The sequence below is a fragment of the Podarcis cretensis genome (genome assembly GCF_951804945.1).
Source record: "Podarcis cretensis genome assembly, chromosome: 13".
Lineage (NCBI taxonomy): Eukaryota > Metazoa > Chordata > Lepidosauria > Squamata > Lacertidae > Podarcis > Podarcis cretensis.
The window spans coordinates 20,455,201-20,468,427 of NC_137182.1; the positions used below are offsets into that span (position 1 = coordinate 20,455,201).

The window sequence follows — 13,227 nt, forward strand, 5'->3', positions numbered from 1 at the left end:
CAATACGTAGTTTATTTTTGCATGGAAGCATTTGCCTACATTGAAATAATATATTGTACACTGCTTAAAGTGGTTCTTGAAAAGGACCACCCTTTTGTTTTCTAAAAGTTGGAAGAGAGACGAAATGTAAGAACATATGAATTCTTATTTAGGGTGAAATCTATATGTCTGTCTGTCTGTCTGTCTGTCTTAAGGTTACCAGATTTTTTCCCAATGAATCCGGGGACACTTTTCAACTTCAGTGGATTTTGTCAGAGGACTGTCCCTGGGAAACAGGGATTTCTGGTAACCTTAATCTATATCATCTATCTATCATCTATCTATCTATCTATCTATCTATCTATCTATCTATCTATCTATCTATCTATCTATCATCATCTATATCTATCTATCCAGCGCTTTTTTTCCTGGGGGTATGCAGACGTACGCATACTCCTAAACATTTTGTGAATCTGAGTTTGGCCTCATTGAGGGGCAGTACAGTGGTACCTCGGGTTACAGACGCTTCAGGTTACAGATGCTTCAGGTTACAGACTCTGCTAACCCAGAAATAGTACCTCGGGTTAAGAACTTTACCTCAGGATGAGAACAGAAATTGCGGGGTGGTGGGAGGCCCCATTAGCTAAAGTGGTGCTTCAGGTTAAGAACAGTTTTAGGTTAAGAACGGACCTCCAGAATGAATTAAGTTCTTAACCCGAGGTACCACTGTATTTCAATATGAGTGGGAAAATGAGAGTACCCCTAAACATTTTTTAAAGAAAAAAGCACTCTTTCTTTCTTTCTTTCTTTCTTTCTTTCTTTCTTTCTTTCTCTATCTATCTATCTATCTATCTATCTATCTATCTATCTAATCTCCATCAAACCCTGCGCACTGTCTCTGATACAGAGGCTAGGCACATGCCCTCTGGTAGCTTACAACCAGGGCAAAATGGAGACAGCCACTACCTATCATTTTCCTCTTGCTGGTCTCTGGGAGTGAATGCCAAGGCTTCACTTGCTAATTTCCTGCATTTATCTCGATTTCTGCCCGTGCTATTGACTATCGCAGCTTTCCATGAGCGTGAGCTTCTGTGTTTGTTATGCATCGCATGGCGGGGAGGAACCGAGCTGCTCAGGATCTCACTTCCCAACCTCCTCCCTGTGTTTCTGTCGCTTGCCTTGCCTTATCTTCCTCGACACCCCTTTCTGCTCTCTCTCTCTCTCTGCTTTCCAAACACTCTGCTATGAGACCTCTTAGCCTCCTCTCCAGCATTCAGCCCTGGTGTTTGCTGGTCCTTTGCCAGGCTCTCAACCTGACCCATATGAAAGAACCATCGCTCTCCTGAGCCTTCACTGCAAAGCAACTGCGATCTTTCCCCACCGGCTTGGAATCCTGAGAAAGGACTTCACTGGCAATTCCCCTCCCCAAAGCAGTTTCAACTCAGTTTTTTAATGGACCAACACATCTGCTTTTCATATGATTCCCTCCACCTCTGGGCTTGCTGCTGTCTTGACCATTGCATCATGGTTTCGCTGGGTACAAAGTGGTGATCTTTCCTGCATAAACAGATGGTCCTTGATGGCATCTGGAATCAACTTATTTTCTCCAACCGTGTGATGGATGGTGAGGTCACTGGTTGGCCATTTACTCAGCAGTGCACAAGGCAGGTGCTGGCCAAGGTTGCTTGGTAGAATCAGAGAATTGCAGAGTTGGATGGGACCATGAGGGTCATCTAGTCCAACCCCCTTTTTCGTGGGTTTGAGCCCCCCTTTGCCCAACCTGGGGCTCAAACCCACAGCCCTGAGATTCAGAGTCTCATGCTCTACAGACTGAGCTATCCCAGCTAAGTAGAAAGCTATGGTCATTTGCATAGGCTTACAATACACTTTTGCATTTAGCTTGTTTCAGGATGGGCATTGAAAATAGGCTCCTGGGCTGAGCCCTCCCTCAGATGGAGCCATGCACAAATCCAATTGCGGAGGGGGAGGGGAATTCACCAGCAAATCCTCCTCGTTTTTCTTTTATTTGTTTATTTGCTAACAAAATTGATATGCCCACTCGGGTGCAAAGTTGTCTGGGCCTCTAATGCAAACATGCTTCCAAAATTCCAAATTGCTTATCTTCTCATTTGATTTGCCACCCACACCCACTTCCTTACACGAGATTGATTATTGTTTTTAAGGGATGGGGGGGGGAGAGGAAGATGTGAAGATACTGAATTTAAGAAACTGTTTGTAATCTGACCCTAGGCTTGCCTACCTGGGAGAAAAATCCCACTGAACACCAAACCTTCAGGTTTTGTTTTTGGTTTATTAAAGATTTTCTTGAGTTACAAAAGTGTGTGCAATGTCTCTCTCTCGTATATATTTTTTCCCCATGTAACATTTTTACAAGTCAGTTTCATTTGTTGAGACATTGGGAAGAAAATGTCTCCTTCATCTGAAAAGAATTGTGCAAAATCTCTAGCACATGACATGGGATCAGCCATTTTGGCATTCTCTTTGGATCCTTTGCCACAAACTCCCAATCCTACCTGCCCTCCCTCCTTGGAACCACTTCCCCCCCTCTCTGTTCAGTGCCTGCTAATATGCATCTTTTACAAGGCAACCTTCATCCTCAAAGGCCTTTTTATTGTGCTCACAGTAAGCTCATCACACAATTCTTAACGTTCCCATTTCACAGATGATGGAACTGAGACCGAGGGGCTTCTACAAGCCCAGAAGGCATGGGCCCAGGAGCCCAGAGGCGAGATTTGAATCTAGGCCTCTCCCACATTGAAATCCAGCTCTCTAGCTTCCCAGGACGTGAGTGCCACCCCACCCTCTTCCCTGTGAAGCTGGGATCCCATCGAGGAAACGACTCACCTTGATAAGTTTGCAGCGGATCTGGGCCGAGACCATGTGGCTGTTGCGCAGGTTCCCCACACGGAACATGAGGCACAGCTTCCCATCTCGCTTGGAGATGACCGCGGCGCGGCTGAACATGAGGGTCTCGGCCCTTTTCTTGGGTTGGGACATCTTGATGAACATGCAGCCAATGAGAAAGGCATCCACCACGGAGCCCAGAAGCGACTGGAAGAGGAAGAGCACGATGCCCTCAGGGCAGCGCTCGGTGATGTAGCGGTGCCCGTAGCCGATGGTGGCCTCCGTCTCGATGAAGAAGAGGAAGGCTGAGGGGAAGTTGTAGACATTGGCCACACAGGGGTTGTGCCCGGGGCTGTGCCCCTGGTGCATGTCCAGGTCTCCTCGCAAGTAGGCGATCCCCCACCACATGGAGGCCATGACCAGCCAGGCCACCGTGTAGGTCAACAGGAAGATGAGCAGGTTCCATCGCCACTTGAGATCCACTAGGGTGGTGAAGAGATCGGTCAGGTAGCGGCTGTTCTCGCTGCCCAGGTTCCCGTGCTGGACGTTGCAGCGGCCGTTCTTGTCCACAAAGCGCTGGCGCTTCCGCCTCGCCGACGTGCCCACCACGGCCTGGTATTCGTCGCCGAACTTCCTGCGCACCACTGACATTCTGGTGGTGAGGAGAGCTTGCCCTGTGGGCTTGGCACGTCCTCCTTGCCTGCACCAGAGAGCAAAAATCGGACTAGACAGCCGTCTCCGCTGCACACCCAGGACGTAGACTTCTCTCCCCTTTTCTGGGTTATCTTCTGGGTTTGCTTGGAGCCGGCTTGCTCAGTGCATGGTCTGGGCTGAGCGCTGTGGTGGGCGAGGTTGGCAGATTTCTGGGTTATCTTCTGGGTTTGCTTGGAGCCGGCTTGCTCAGTGCATGGTCTGGGCTGAGCGCTGTGGTGGGCGAGGTTGGCAGATCTCTGGGCTGGTGTTGGCAGGGGAACCCACTTTCCGTGAGCTGGTTCTGGACCTGTAAGCCGTGCTGGGTAGCAGAAGCTGGACCTTGATGGCCAGACAAGAGAGCCCGAGTTGGGTTGGCTGCTTAGGTGGTCACTTTTGTATTGTTTGCACGTTGGATGTGTGTGTGTGTGTGTGTGTGTGTGTGTGTTTCCTTGCTGGCTGCGGGTGGCAGCACCAAGGTCCGGGCTGGCAGGGCACTACTGATGGTCACCCCGGGGGTTTGGATGGGCAGCGATTCTGCCAGCAGGAACCGATTTCGACTTCTGCGGACCTTTCTGCTGCTGCTGCTGGCGAGGGTCGCCCGGTTCTCTCTTGGGGGATTATGAGAAGTGACCACACGCACACGTGGCTTCACTGCCTTGGGTTGGGATGTGCGGTCCACACGGGCTGCCCTCGAGGGATCCCTGGCTGGATCCTTTTGTTTTAACCGGGAAAAGCAGCCCCGCCCCCCTGAAAGCGGGTCCCTGTCCCCGGGGGCCTGCGCCCCGCTCCGGGAACCTGCCCCGTCGTCCCGCCACCTACCTCGGAGGGAACTCGCCACTCTCTTGGCAAAGGACGGAGCCTCCCCGACGCGTTGGGAGCGGCGTCTTCTTTTGCAGGGGCGGCTGGGCGAGCGCAGCGGGCTGCCTTCCTGGATCCCGCGGGCTTGAGCTGCCTGGGCAGCGGCGATCCGGAGGGATGGAGAAAAGGGAAGAAGGAGAAGAGGCTTTGCAGAGTCCTCCCTCCCTCCCTCTCTCTCTCTCTCTCTCTCTCTGCCACCCCCACCTTTTTCCTTTCTCCTCTCCAAGCTCCTTCCCCCAGCGCGCTGGGATCAGGAAACTTAAACCTCTGCGGAGGTCCTTAATTCTCCAGCGCATCCAGAAACTGGGCTGCTGTTGCTGCTGCGGCGGCGGCGGCGAGGGCGAGCAGGCGGGCTAGCAGCTCGGAGGCGGCTGCTCGGAGAAGTCCCCGCTTTTTGCTAAACGTGCAGGAAAGCGGAGCTGGCGGAGAGGGTGTCGCCGCGACGCCGCCTGGCGGCCGCCGGAGCCACTACAACAGTCCTGTCTGCGCGCCTCTCCCGGAGGCTCCTGCGCGCAACTAGCATCTCTCGCGTCTGCCCGCGTCCCGGTCTTTGCGGCGGCTCCCCGCGCCCCCCGAGCTGGAGAAAGGAGGCCCTCCGGACGGTGCCGACAGCTGCCGCTGCAAGGAGCCGCCGGCTGAGCAAGGGGGGCGGGCGCTTGCAGCGGGGAGTGGCTCAAGTCCCGCGTAAGAAAGGAGTCGAGAGGAGTTGGAAGGAATTAATTCGGATTGAGGTCTCTCTCCCCTCCCCGCAGACGCAGAGCAGCGGAGACTGACGCCTGGGCTGGTGAGGTGAGAGGGGGCGGGACCCGCGGCTCCTCCCATTTCCTCCAAGGGGCTTCCCCCAAAAGAAGGAAAGATATATGGGAGGTGGGGGTCGTGCCGGAGGATAAAGAGGTCCAGGCTGAATGGGAGACCCAAGGGCCTCTGAGCATGAACAGAGTGACTTCTCTCATCGCTAAGCACCTCTAAGGGATTCTGGATCGAGTGGAAGGGCTCTTGCCCGAGGGCATCCGGGATAACCGCTTTGTTGAAGCAAAGCGAGTCAGGGTCTGCTTCGTAACGGGAGCAAGGGCCACCTGGCTGGGAGTCTCATGTACAGGTATGTAGAGCTGGAACGGGACTTTGCAGGTCCCCTCGTCCACCCCTTTGCTCAATGCAGGGTCTGCATGTAGGATAGTAGTTACAACTGGTCCTTTACAGACACCCATCTTGCTTAAAACAGCAAAGGAGAATCTCCCACCTCCTGTGGCAGGCAGTTCCGCTGTCAAACTGCTCTTACCATTAGGAATGTGCGTCACCTTGAGTTGGAAGACTCAGGGCTGGATATACAGTAATCTAAAAAAATAATACACAAGGAAACCTGTTCCCAAAGGTGTTCTGGAAGCCCACAAACATGGGGAAACACAGGCAGCTCTCTCTCTCACGATTTGTTCCCCAGCCACTTGTATTTTCCAGCATACTGCTTCTGAACATGCAGGTTCTATTTAGCCAGCATGCCCGGAAGTGGCTGGGGAATAGACTTCTCTTCCGTCAGTTCCTCGAAACCCCTTTGAAACCACTCTTAAGCTGCTGGCTGTCGTCAAATCCCGACGCAATGAATTCCACAAGTTAACACTGGTGAAGAAGTGCTTTCTTTTGTAAATCAAACACATGAAAGCAGGGTTTTCAAAGAGGCTTTGAACTCTGGTACATCTTTCTATAAAGACGGGGGGGGGGGCGGAATAATTTATCATATTGAGAGCTCACTTGCTTACTTTAAAGCATGAAATCTTGCTGGGGGGGAGGTCAGGGAAATGGTGCAAGTCCATTACAGTATTTATTGCAAGTTTACACCTCCCTTTTCCAGCTCTTAGAGATGGCTCCAGAATGCTATTTTTATAAGTTAATTGTTAGTATCTTTGCTGCACTGTTCTGTTTTAACAAATAGAATCATAGAATCATAGAATCATAGAGTTGGAAGAGACCACAAGGGCCATCGAGTCCAACCCCCTGCCAAGCAGGAAACACCATCAGAGCACTCCTGACATATGGTTGTCAAGCCTCTGCTTAAAGACCTCCAAAGAAGGAGACTCCACCACACTCCTTGGCAGCAAATTCCACTGTCGAACAGCTCTTACTGTCAGGAAGTTTAGGTGGAATCTTCTTTCTTGTAGTTTGGAACCATTGCTCCGTGTCCGCTTCTCTGGAGCAGCGGAAAACAACCTTTCTCCCTCCTCTATGTGACATCCTTTTATATATTTGAGCATGGCTATCATATCACCCCTTAACCTCCTCTTCTCCAGGCTAAACATGCCCAGCTCCCTTAGCCGTTCCTCATAAGGCATCGTTTCCAGGCCTTTGACCATTTTGGTTGCCCTCCTCTGGACACGTTCCAGTTTCTCAGTGTCCTTCTTGAACTGTGGTGCCCAGAACTGGACACAGTACTCCAGGTGAGGTCTGACCAGAGCAGAATACAGTGGCACTATTACTTCCCTTGATCTAGATGCTATACTCCTATTGATGCAGCCCAGAATTGCATTGGCTTTTTTAGCTGCCGCGTCACACTGTTGGCTCCTGTCAAGTTTGTGGTCAACCAAGACTCCTAGATCCTTTTCACATGTACTGCTCTCAAGCCAGGTGTCACCCATCTTGTATTTGTGCCTCTCATTTTTTTTGCCCAAGTGCAATACTTTACATTTCTCCCTATTAAAATTCATCTTGTTTGTTTTGGCCCAGTTCTCTAATCTGTCAAGGTCGTTTTGAAGTGTGATCCTATCCTCTGGGGTGTTAGCCACCCCTCCCAGTTTGGTGTCATCTGCAAATTTGATCAGGATGCCCTTGAGTCCATCATCCAAGTCGTTGATAAAGATGTTGAATAAGACCGGGCCCAAGACAGAACCCTGTGGCACCCCACTAGTCACTCTTCTCCAGGATGAAGAGGAACCATTGATGAGCACCCTTTGGGTTCGGTCAGTCAGCCAGTTACAAATCCACTGAGTGGTAGCATAGTCAAGACCGCATTTTACCAGCTTCTTTACAAGAATATCATGGGGCACCTTGTCAAATGCCTTGCTGAAATCAAGGTAGGCTACATCCACTGCGTTCCCTTCATCTACCAGGCTTGTAATTCTGTCAAAAAATGAGATCAGGTTAGATAAATGCACTGAAATAAATGCACTGGATTCTGTAGCTCTTCCATTTTGGCTCATGAGTGAGTTTAGGTGTTGCATGCAATGCAGGCATAACCTGGCCTTGTGCCATGAGGGCCTATTCTATCTCTGCAAATCCATGTTCCCAAACTCGCACAGATAAGCTGAACATGGAAAGGCCATTTGCTGGGGAGAACTCACAGGCGAGCAGGTGTGCAAATACACCTCCCAATGTCATTCCCAGTCTCCAGCCAGTTTAGGAACCCGTCTTGAAGGAAGCAATCCAAAGGGCATTTGCAGGGTGGAGGATCAGCGTGGGTGGGAGGCGTTAAGCCTTTGCATGGGAGAATCAGCAGGGGCGGGGAGGGGTTAAGCATCTTTCTGTCTGATTCTGTCTGATTCTGCAAGTTGGTGGCCCCACATTTTCCTGGTAGCTGGTGGTTGTTCCTCCCAACACACGCAATAGCCAAAATGGAAAAGTCTGGACTTTATCAAGGAGGTAGGAGAGGGAACCGGTAGCACGAATTACTGTGGGAGACAAATGTTAGGTACCTGCTCTGCTTCCCCTCGTTCGCTGTGATTCAGTGGATGTAAATTGCTTTGAGCGTTGTAAACAGAAGAGTGGCTCATAAATGTTATGGCTACCTGAATAATAGGTGCACCCTGCTGTGTCTGTCTGGGCATACTGTCCCATTTTCATGCCTCCATGACATAAGTGTGCAAGCCCCCCCCCCACACTTTTGGGGTCGAAAGAGAGCTTACAGCCTTCAATCCCATGAAACAACCTTGCTCAGAATCGAGCTATTATTCTGACACTGCCTTTTGCTGTGGCTTTCGTTATTTCTCTTGCCATATGTTGGGAGGGCAGGGAACACAGCCCCTCCTTTTTCCTCAGCCTACAACTGTAAAATCAGATCTTAATTAATATTCAATACTCTCCCCCCCCCACATTAAACCCCACACTCACCTCCCCAAAAATACTGTTCCTGATTGCTAGCCAGAGAGGTCCCTGGAGTGTGGAATCGGCTAGGATTCCCAGCGACTGTTTTCAATCTAATTTCTTTGCAAATCAAGCTGGTTCCTCTCTAGAGGGAACGCCGTAACGGCAAAGGAACAGATGAATTGTAAGGAACCGAACATGCTGAGAACCGGAGGCTTTCTGCTGTCAAGCTCTCCGAAAAGTGCCTTGCCATTTGGGGACTCACGTCCCTTTTTTTGGAGTGCTCAATTCAAACCAGAGCACTTTCTGGAGCCAGAAGTGTGGGGCCGAAGTTAGACAAAGGAGATGCACATCTCATTAGAGCCGAGTTGCACTGTGGCTTCCACCTACGGTTATCCTTTGTGCTCTTCCGCGCACTCAGTTACTTGGCACCAACATCTGTCAATTTCCTAATCAGAAGAACAGCTTGGATACAGGTGACAAGGCTGCAAAGCTCGTTCCTGCCTCCGCTCTTCATCTGCCCTCTGCCACCTTTCCATTTTAGCTCGCAGGGAGCGGTTTTTTGCTTCCTGTCAACACCTGTTCTTATCTGCCCCTTTGAGCATCTCGCCCTGATTTGCACCAGAGTTTTCTGGATCGAAATCGAGGGAAGCAAAAGCGAGGGGCCTCAAGCTTGCCAGGAATTATGTTGGTTTGGGCAGCCTTTATGTTAGAGGGGGCAGAACCTCAGTTAAGTACAGTGGTACCTTGGTCCTCAAACACCTTGGTTCCCAAACGCCTTGGTTCTCAAATGCCAAAAACCCGGAAGTACATGTTCTAGTTTTCGAATGTTTTTCAGAAGCCGAATGTCCAATGCGGCTGTCAGCTATTGTTTCCGGGGTGCCTGCACAAATCAGAAGCCGTGTCTTGGTTTTCAAATATTTCGGAACGCAGTTGAATTACTGATTGATTGATTGATTGATTGTATGATTGCGGAAATGGATAAAAGCCCCCCATCCAAACAATGACTATCATCAGTGCCGGTAAGGAACAAAAATACTTTTAATTTTTATCATCTACAATACTGTCTCATTTCTTTTATTGATTATTGCTTTCATTTGATGGATCAATGGTCTTGTTAGATAGTAAATTTCATGTTAAATTGCTGTTTTAGGGGTTGTTTCTTAAAGTCTGGAATGGATTAATCCGTTTTGCATTACTTTCTATGAGAAAGCGTGCCTTGGTTTTGGAATGCTTTGGTTTTGGAACGGACTTCCGGAACAGATTAAGTTTGAGAACCAAGGTGCCACTGTATATATATATATTATAATAATCTTTATTAGTTTTCAGTTATAATCCAATAAAAGCCTCTTTATAACAATACCAATTTATAATACAATTATTAATACCAATCGTTCAAATACCGAATTATATAATTTAGATAAAGTGCCCCCCCGTGTGCTAGAATTGATGGTTTTACAGTTTTCTTTATTTCTGTGTTCCAAAATCCTATTAATTTCAATTACATTCCAGTCATAATAATAATCCCTTATACAACAACTGCAATATTAATAACTTCTATTCATGTTGACACATTAAATAGTTAAGTATTTTTATTAATTTACTTGATTGGAGGGGTGGATCCATTAAATTAAGACTTGACTTTCTCTGTGTTGGAAAGGAACATGGTTTAAATTGTGAGTCACTGTTCAATGCAATTCAGCGGGATGCCAATGTACCTGCTTAAAGAGGAAGGAAGAAGGGAAATTAAGGCTTCCTAGCCTAGATCAATTCTCTGATGATGAGAATTGGAAAGAAATAAACCGAGAGCACATCGTATAGAGCTGAACATCATGTCCTGAAATTATAAATGGCAGAAATCAAATGCTGAACAAACTGCGGGAGGCAGTGGAAGACAGGAGTGCCTGGCGTGCTCTGGTCCATGGGGTCTCGAAGAGTCGGACATGACTAAACGACTAAACAACAACAACAGGACAAAGCAATCATGGCATCCTCTCACATCTTCTCCGAGAGAGAGAGAGGGAGAGAAAGTACAAAAGTACAATACAGTGGTACCTCGGGTTAAGTACTTAATTCATTCTGGAGGTCCGTTCTTAACCAGAAACTGTTCTTAACCTGAAGCACCACTTTAGCTAATGGGGCCTCCTGCTGCTGCTGCGCCGCTGGAGCATGATTTCTGTTCTCATCCTGAAGCAAAGTTCTTAACCCGAGGTACTATTTCTGGGTTAGCGGAGTCTGTAACCTGAAGCGTATGTAACCTGAAGCGTATGTAACCTGAGGTACCACTGTACAGCGGAAGAGATAGAACTGGCTTCTGTTCTCACACTTTCCAAGCATGGAATGTAAACACAGGCATGTGATGTAACAACCACACATCCAGCAACGGGAGAATGAAATATGCTGACATCAACTGTAAAAACTGATTTCGTATATATTGGTAATCTAAAAGCTGGAATGCTTTAAATTCCCACAAATACCAATGCTTATTGTTTAAGGACATGATTGGTTAGAACTTGGGCTGCAGTCCTAACCCTTCTTGAATTCTGTAGGTCTTACTTCTGAGTAGGCTTGGTTAGGCTGTTGCACTGTTGGTTCTTCATGTTTCCCAGTTCCTGGTGTTGCTGTATTTGCTTGAGGTTTTGAACCACCTTCAGGCAAGATAATTTCCTATGGGAATTATTCCTAATCACTGAGCCTCTTGGGCTTGCCAATCAGAAGGTTGGCAGTTTGAATCCCCACGACAGGGTAAGCTCCCATTGCTCTGTCCCAGCTCCTGCCAACCAAGCAGTTTGAAAGCATGCCAGTGCAAGTAGATAAATAGGTACCACTGCAGCGGGAAGGTAAACAGCATTATTACAGTGAATTATTCCTATGGGATAATTTCCCATGCAGGAAAACCCACATTGCACAATGGCAAACATATTATCCCATAGTTGTGGTGCAGGGAACCATGCTGTTCAAAGTGACCCTGGCGCTTGTGGATATTAGGGAGCTCACAGCTCAAAGGAGCAAGAGTACCCCTGAGCACCTCCCTTAAAAACATCGTGTCAGGTAAACCAGTAATTATCCTTAAAAACGAGCAAGGAAGAGTGAGCTGTACTGTGGTCTTTTCGACTGCTGTTTATTCATTCATTTACTCTGCCAGTCACAGGTAAAAGATAAAAGACCCCTGGATGGTTAAGTCCAGTCAAAGGCGACTATGGGGTTGCGGCGCTCATCTTGTTCCCGGGCCAAGAGAGCCAGCATTTGTCCACAGACAGTTTTCCGGGTCATGTGGCCAGCAGGACTAAACCGCTTCTGGCACAATGGAACACCGTGACGGAAACCAGAGCGCATGGAAATGCTGTTTACCTTCCCGCTGCAGTGGTACCTATTTATCTACTTGCACTGGCATGCTTTCAAACTGCTTGGTTGGCAGGAGCTGGGACAGAGCAATGGGAGCTTACCCTGTCGTGGGGATTCAAACTGCCAACCTTCTGACTGGCAAGCCCAAGAGGCTCAGTGATTAGGCAACAGTGCCACCAGTGTCCCATTGCACAATCAAAATTAACCTATTATTCTAGAAGAGCCATATGGCAGACAAGCAGGTTTCTTGAAAGATGGCTCTTATTTGCAGTGTTTTGAAATGGTAAATCTCAAAACAATCTTTGACCATAATCTATTCTTCATTGGAGAAATCCCCCCCAGGGTCCCCCCCCCCCGGTTTACTTGTTTACTGTGTGTATTGTGTCCTTGTTGTTGATTTTCAAATTTGGTGTAATTTGATTGTAAGGGTAATAAATGTTTAGAAGACATGGATAATAATGAAGAAACCCAAACAGGATATAAGCAGAGAGGCAATATAAGTGAAACAGCACAGTCTGTGTGTTGAGATCAGCTTTGAAGTCCCTCTTATTCTCACCCGTAAGGTTGATTAGGCTTGTGGGCATGAGAGGAGGAGTGGCTTTTCAGCAGTGCCTCCACCTCTGTGAAATTAAACTACTGCAGTTTGATTGGCCTCTTTGATCTCTTTTTTTGAAACAAGCTTTAAAAAACCATCTCTTCCTGCTTCTCTTTCTTGATAGCTTTCCAGCCTCCAAGCCACATAGGGCTTTGAAGGTTAAAACCAGCGGCAAGGATTGACCGTGGAAATGTGGTGGGAAGCAGAGCACAATAGTTACCACATTTTTCCGTGTATAAGACGATGCTTTTTGCTTTAAAAAATTAGGCAAAAATTGGGGGTCATCTTATACACAGATAGTGAATGCAGTGGGGACGACGACGTGTGATTAATGGCAGCAGCAAGCAGGAGATTGGCAGTGGCGATTGGGCAGTTGATTGGTGGCTGCGGCAAGGCCTGCTGGTGATTGGCTGTGGTTGCAGCAATTGGGCAGGCGATTGGCAGCTGTGGCAAGTGGGCAGTGGGATGTTGGTGGCAGTGAGCGGGCAGACAATTGGTGGCTGCGGCGAGGTGTGTGATTGGCAGTGGCTGTGGCAAGCAATTGGCAGTGGCGGGCAGGCGGGTGAGCGATTGGCAGAAGTGACCTCCCCCACCCCCCAAAAAAAGCTAACCAACTTAATTTCTTAATTTTGGGTTTTAAAAAATAGGGGTCATCTTATACACGGAAGAATACGGTATTTATTATTTAGACAATTTATATACTGATAAATTACAATCTTCTCTAAGCAGTGGACAAGAAACACAGTGCAATGCAAATAATAGTTACTTTAAACTATAAAATCAGAAAATGCTGGTTCCTGGCGTTCCACTGAGGCATTGTGGGA

At 48.2% G+C, this 13,227-nt stretch overlaps 1 protein-coding gene across 1 annotated transcript in view; it reads right to left on the reverse strand.

Moving 5' to 3' along the window:
- Positions 1-3,682, reverse strand: part of LOC307200793 (G protein-activated inward rectifier potassium channel 1-like) — a 28,332-nt gene extending 24,650 nt beyond the window's left edge. Inside the window, exon 1 of the mRNA XM_079949742.1 lies at positions 2,845-3,682. Coding sequence (XP_079805868.1) covers positions 2,845-3,495 — 651 coding nt within the window. The 5' untranslated portion in view covers positions 3,496-3,682. The remainder of the gene's footprint in view (positions 1-2,844) is intronic.
- Between the last annotated feature and the right edge of the window lie 9,545 nt (positions 3,683-13,227).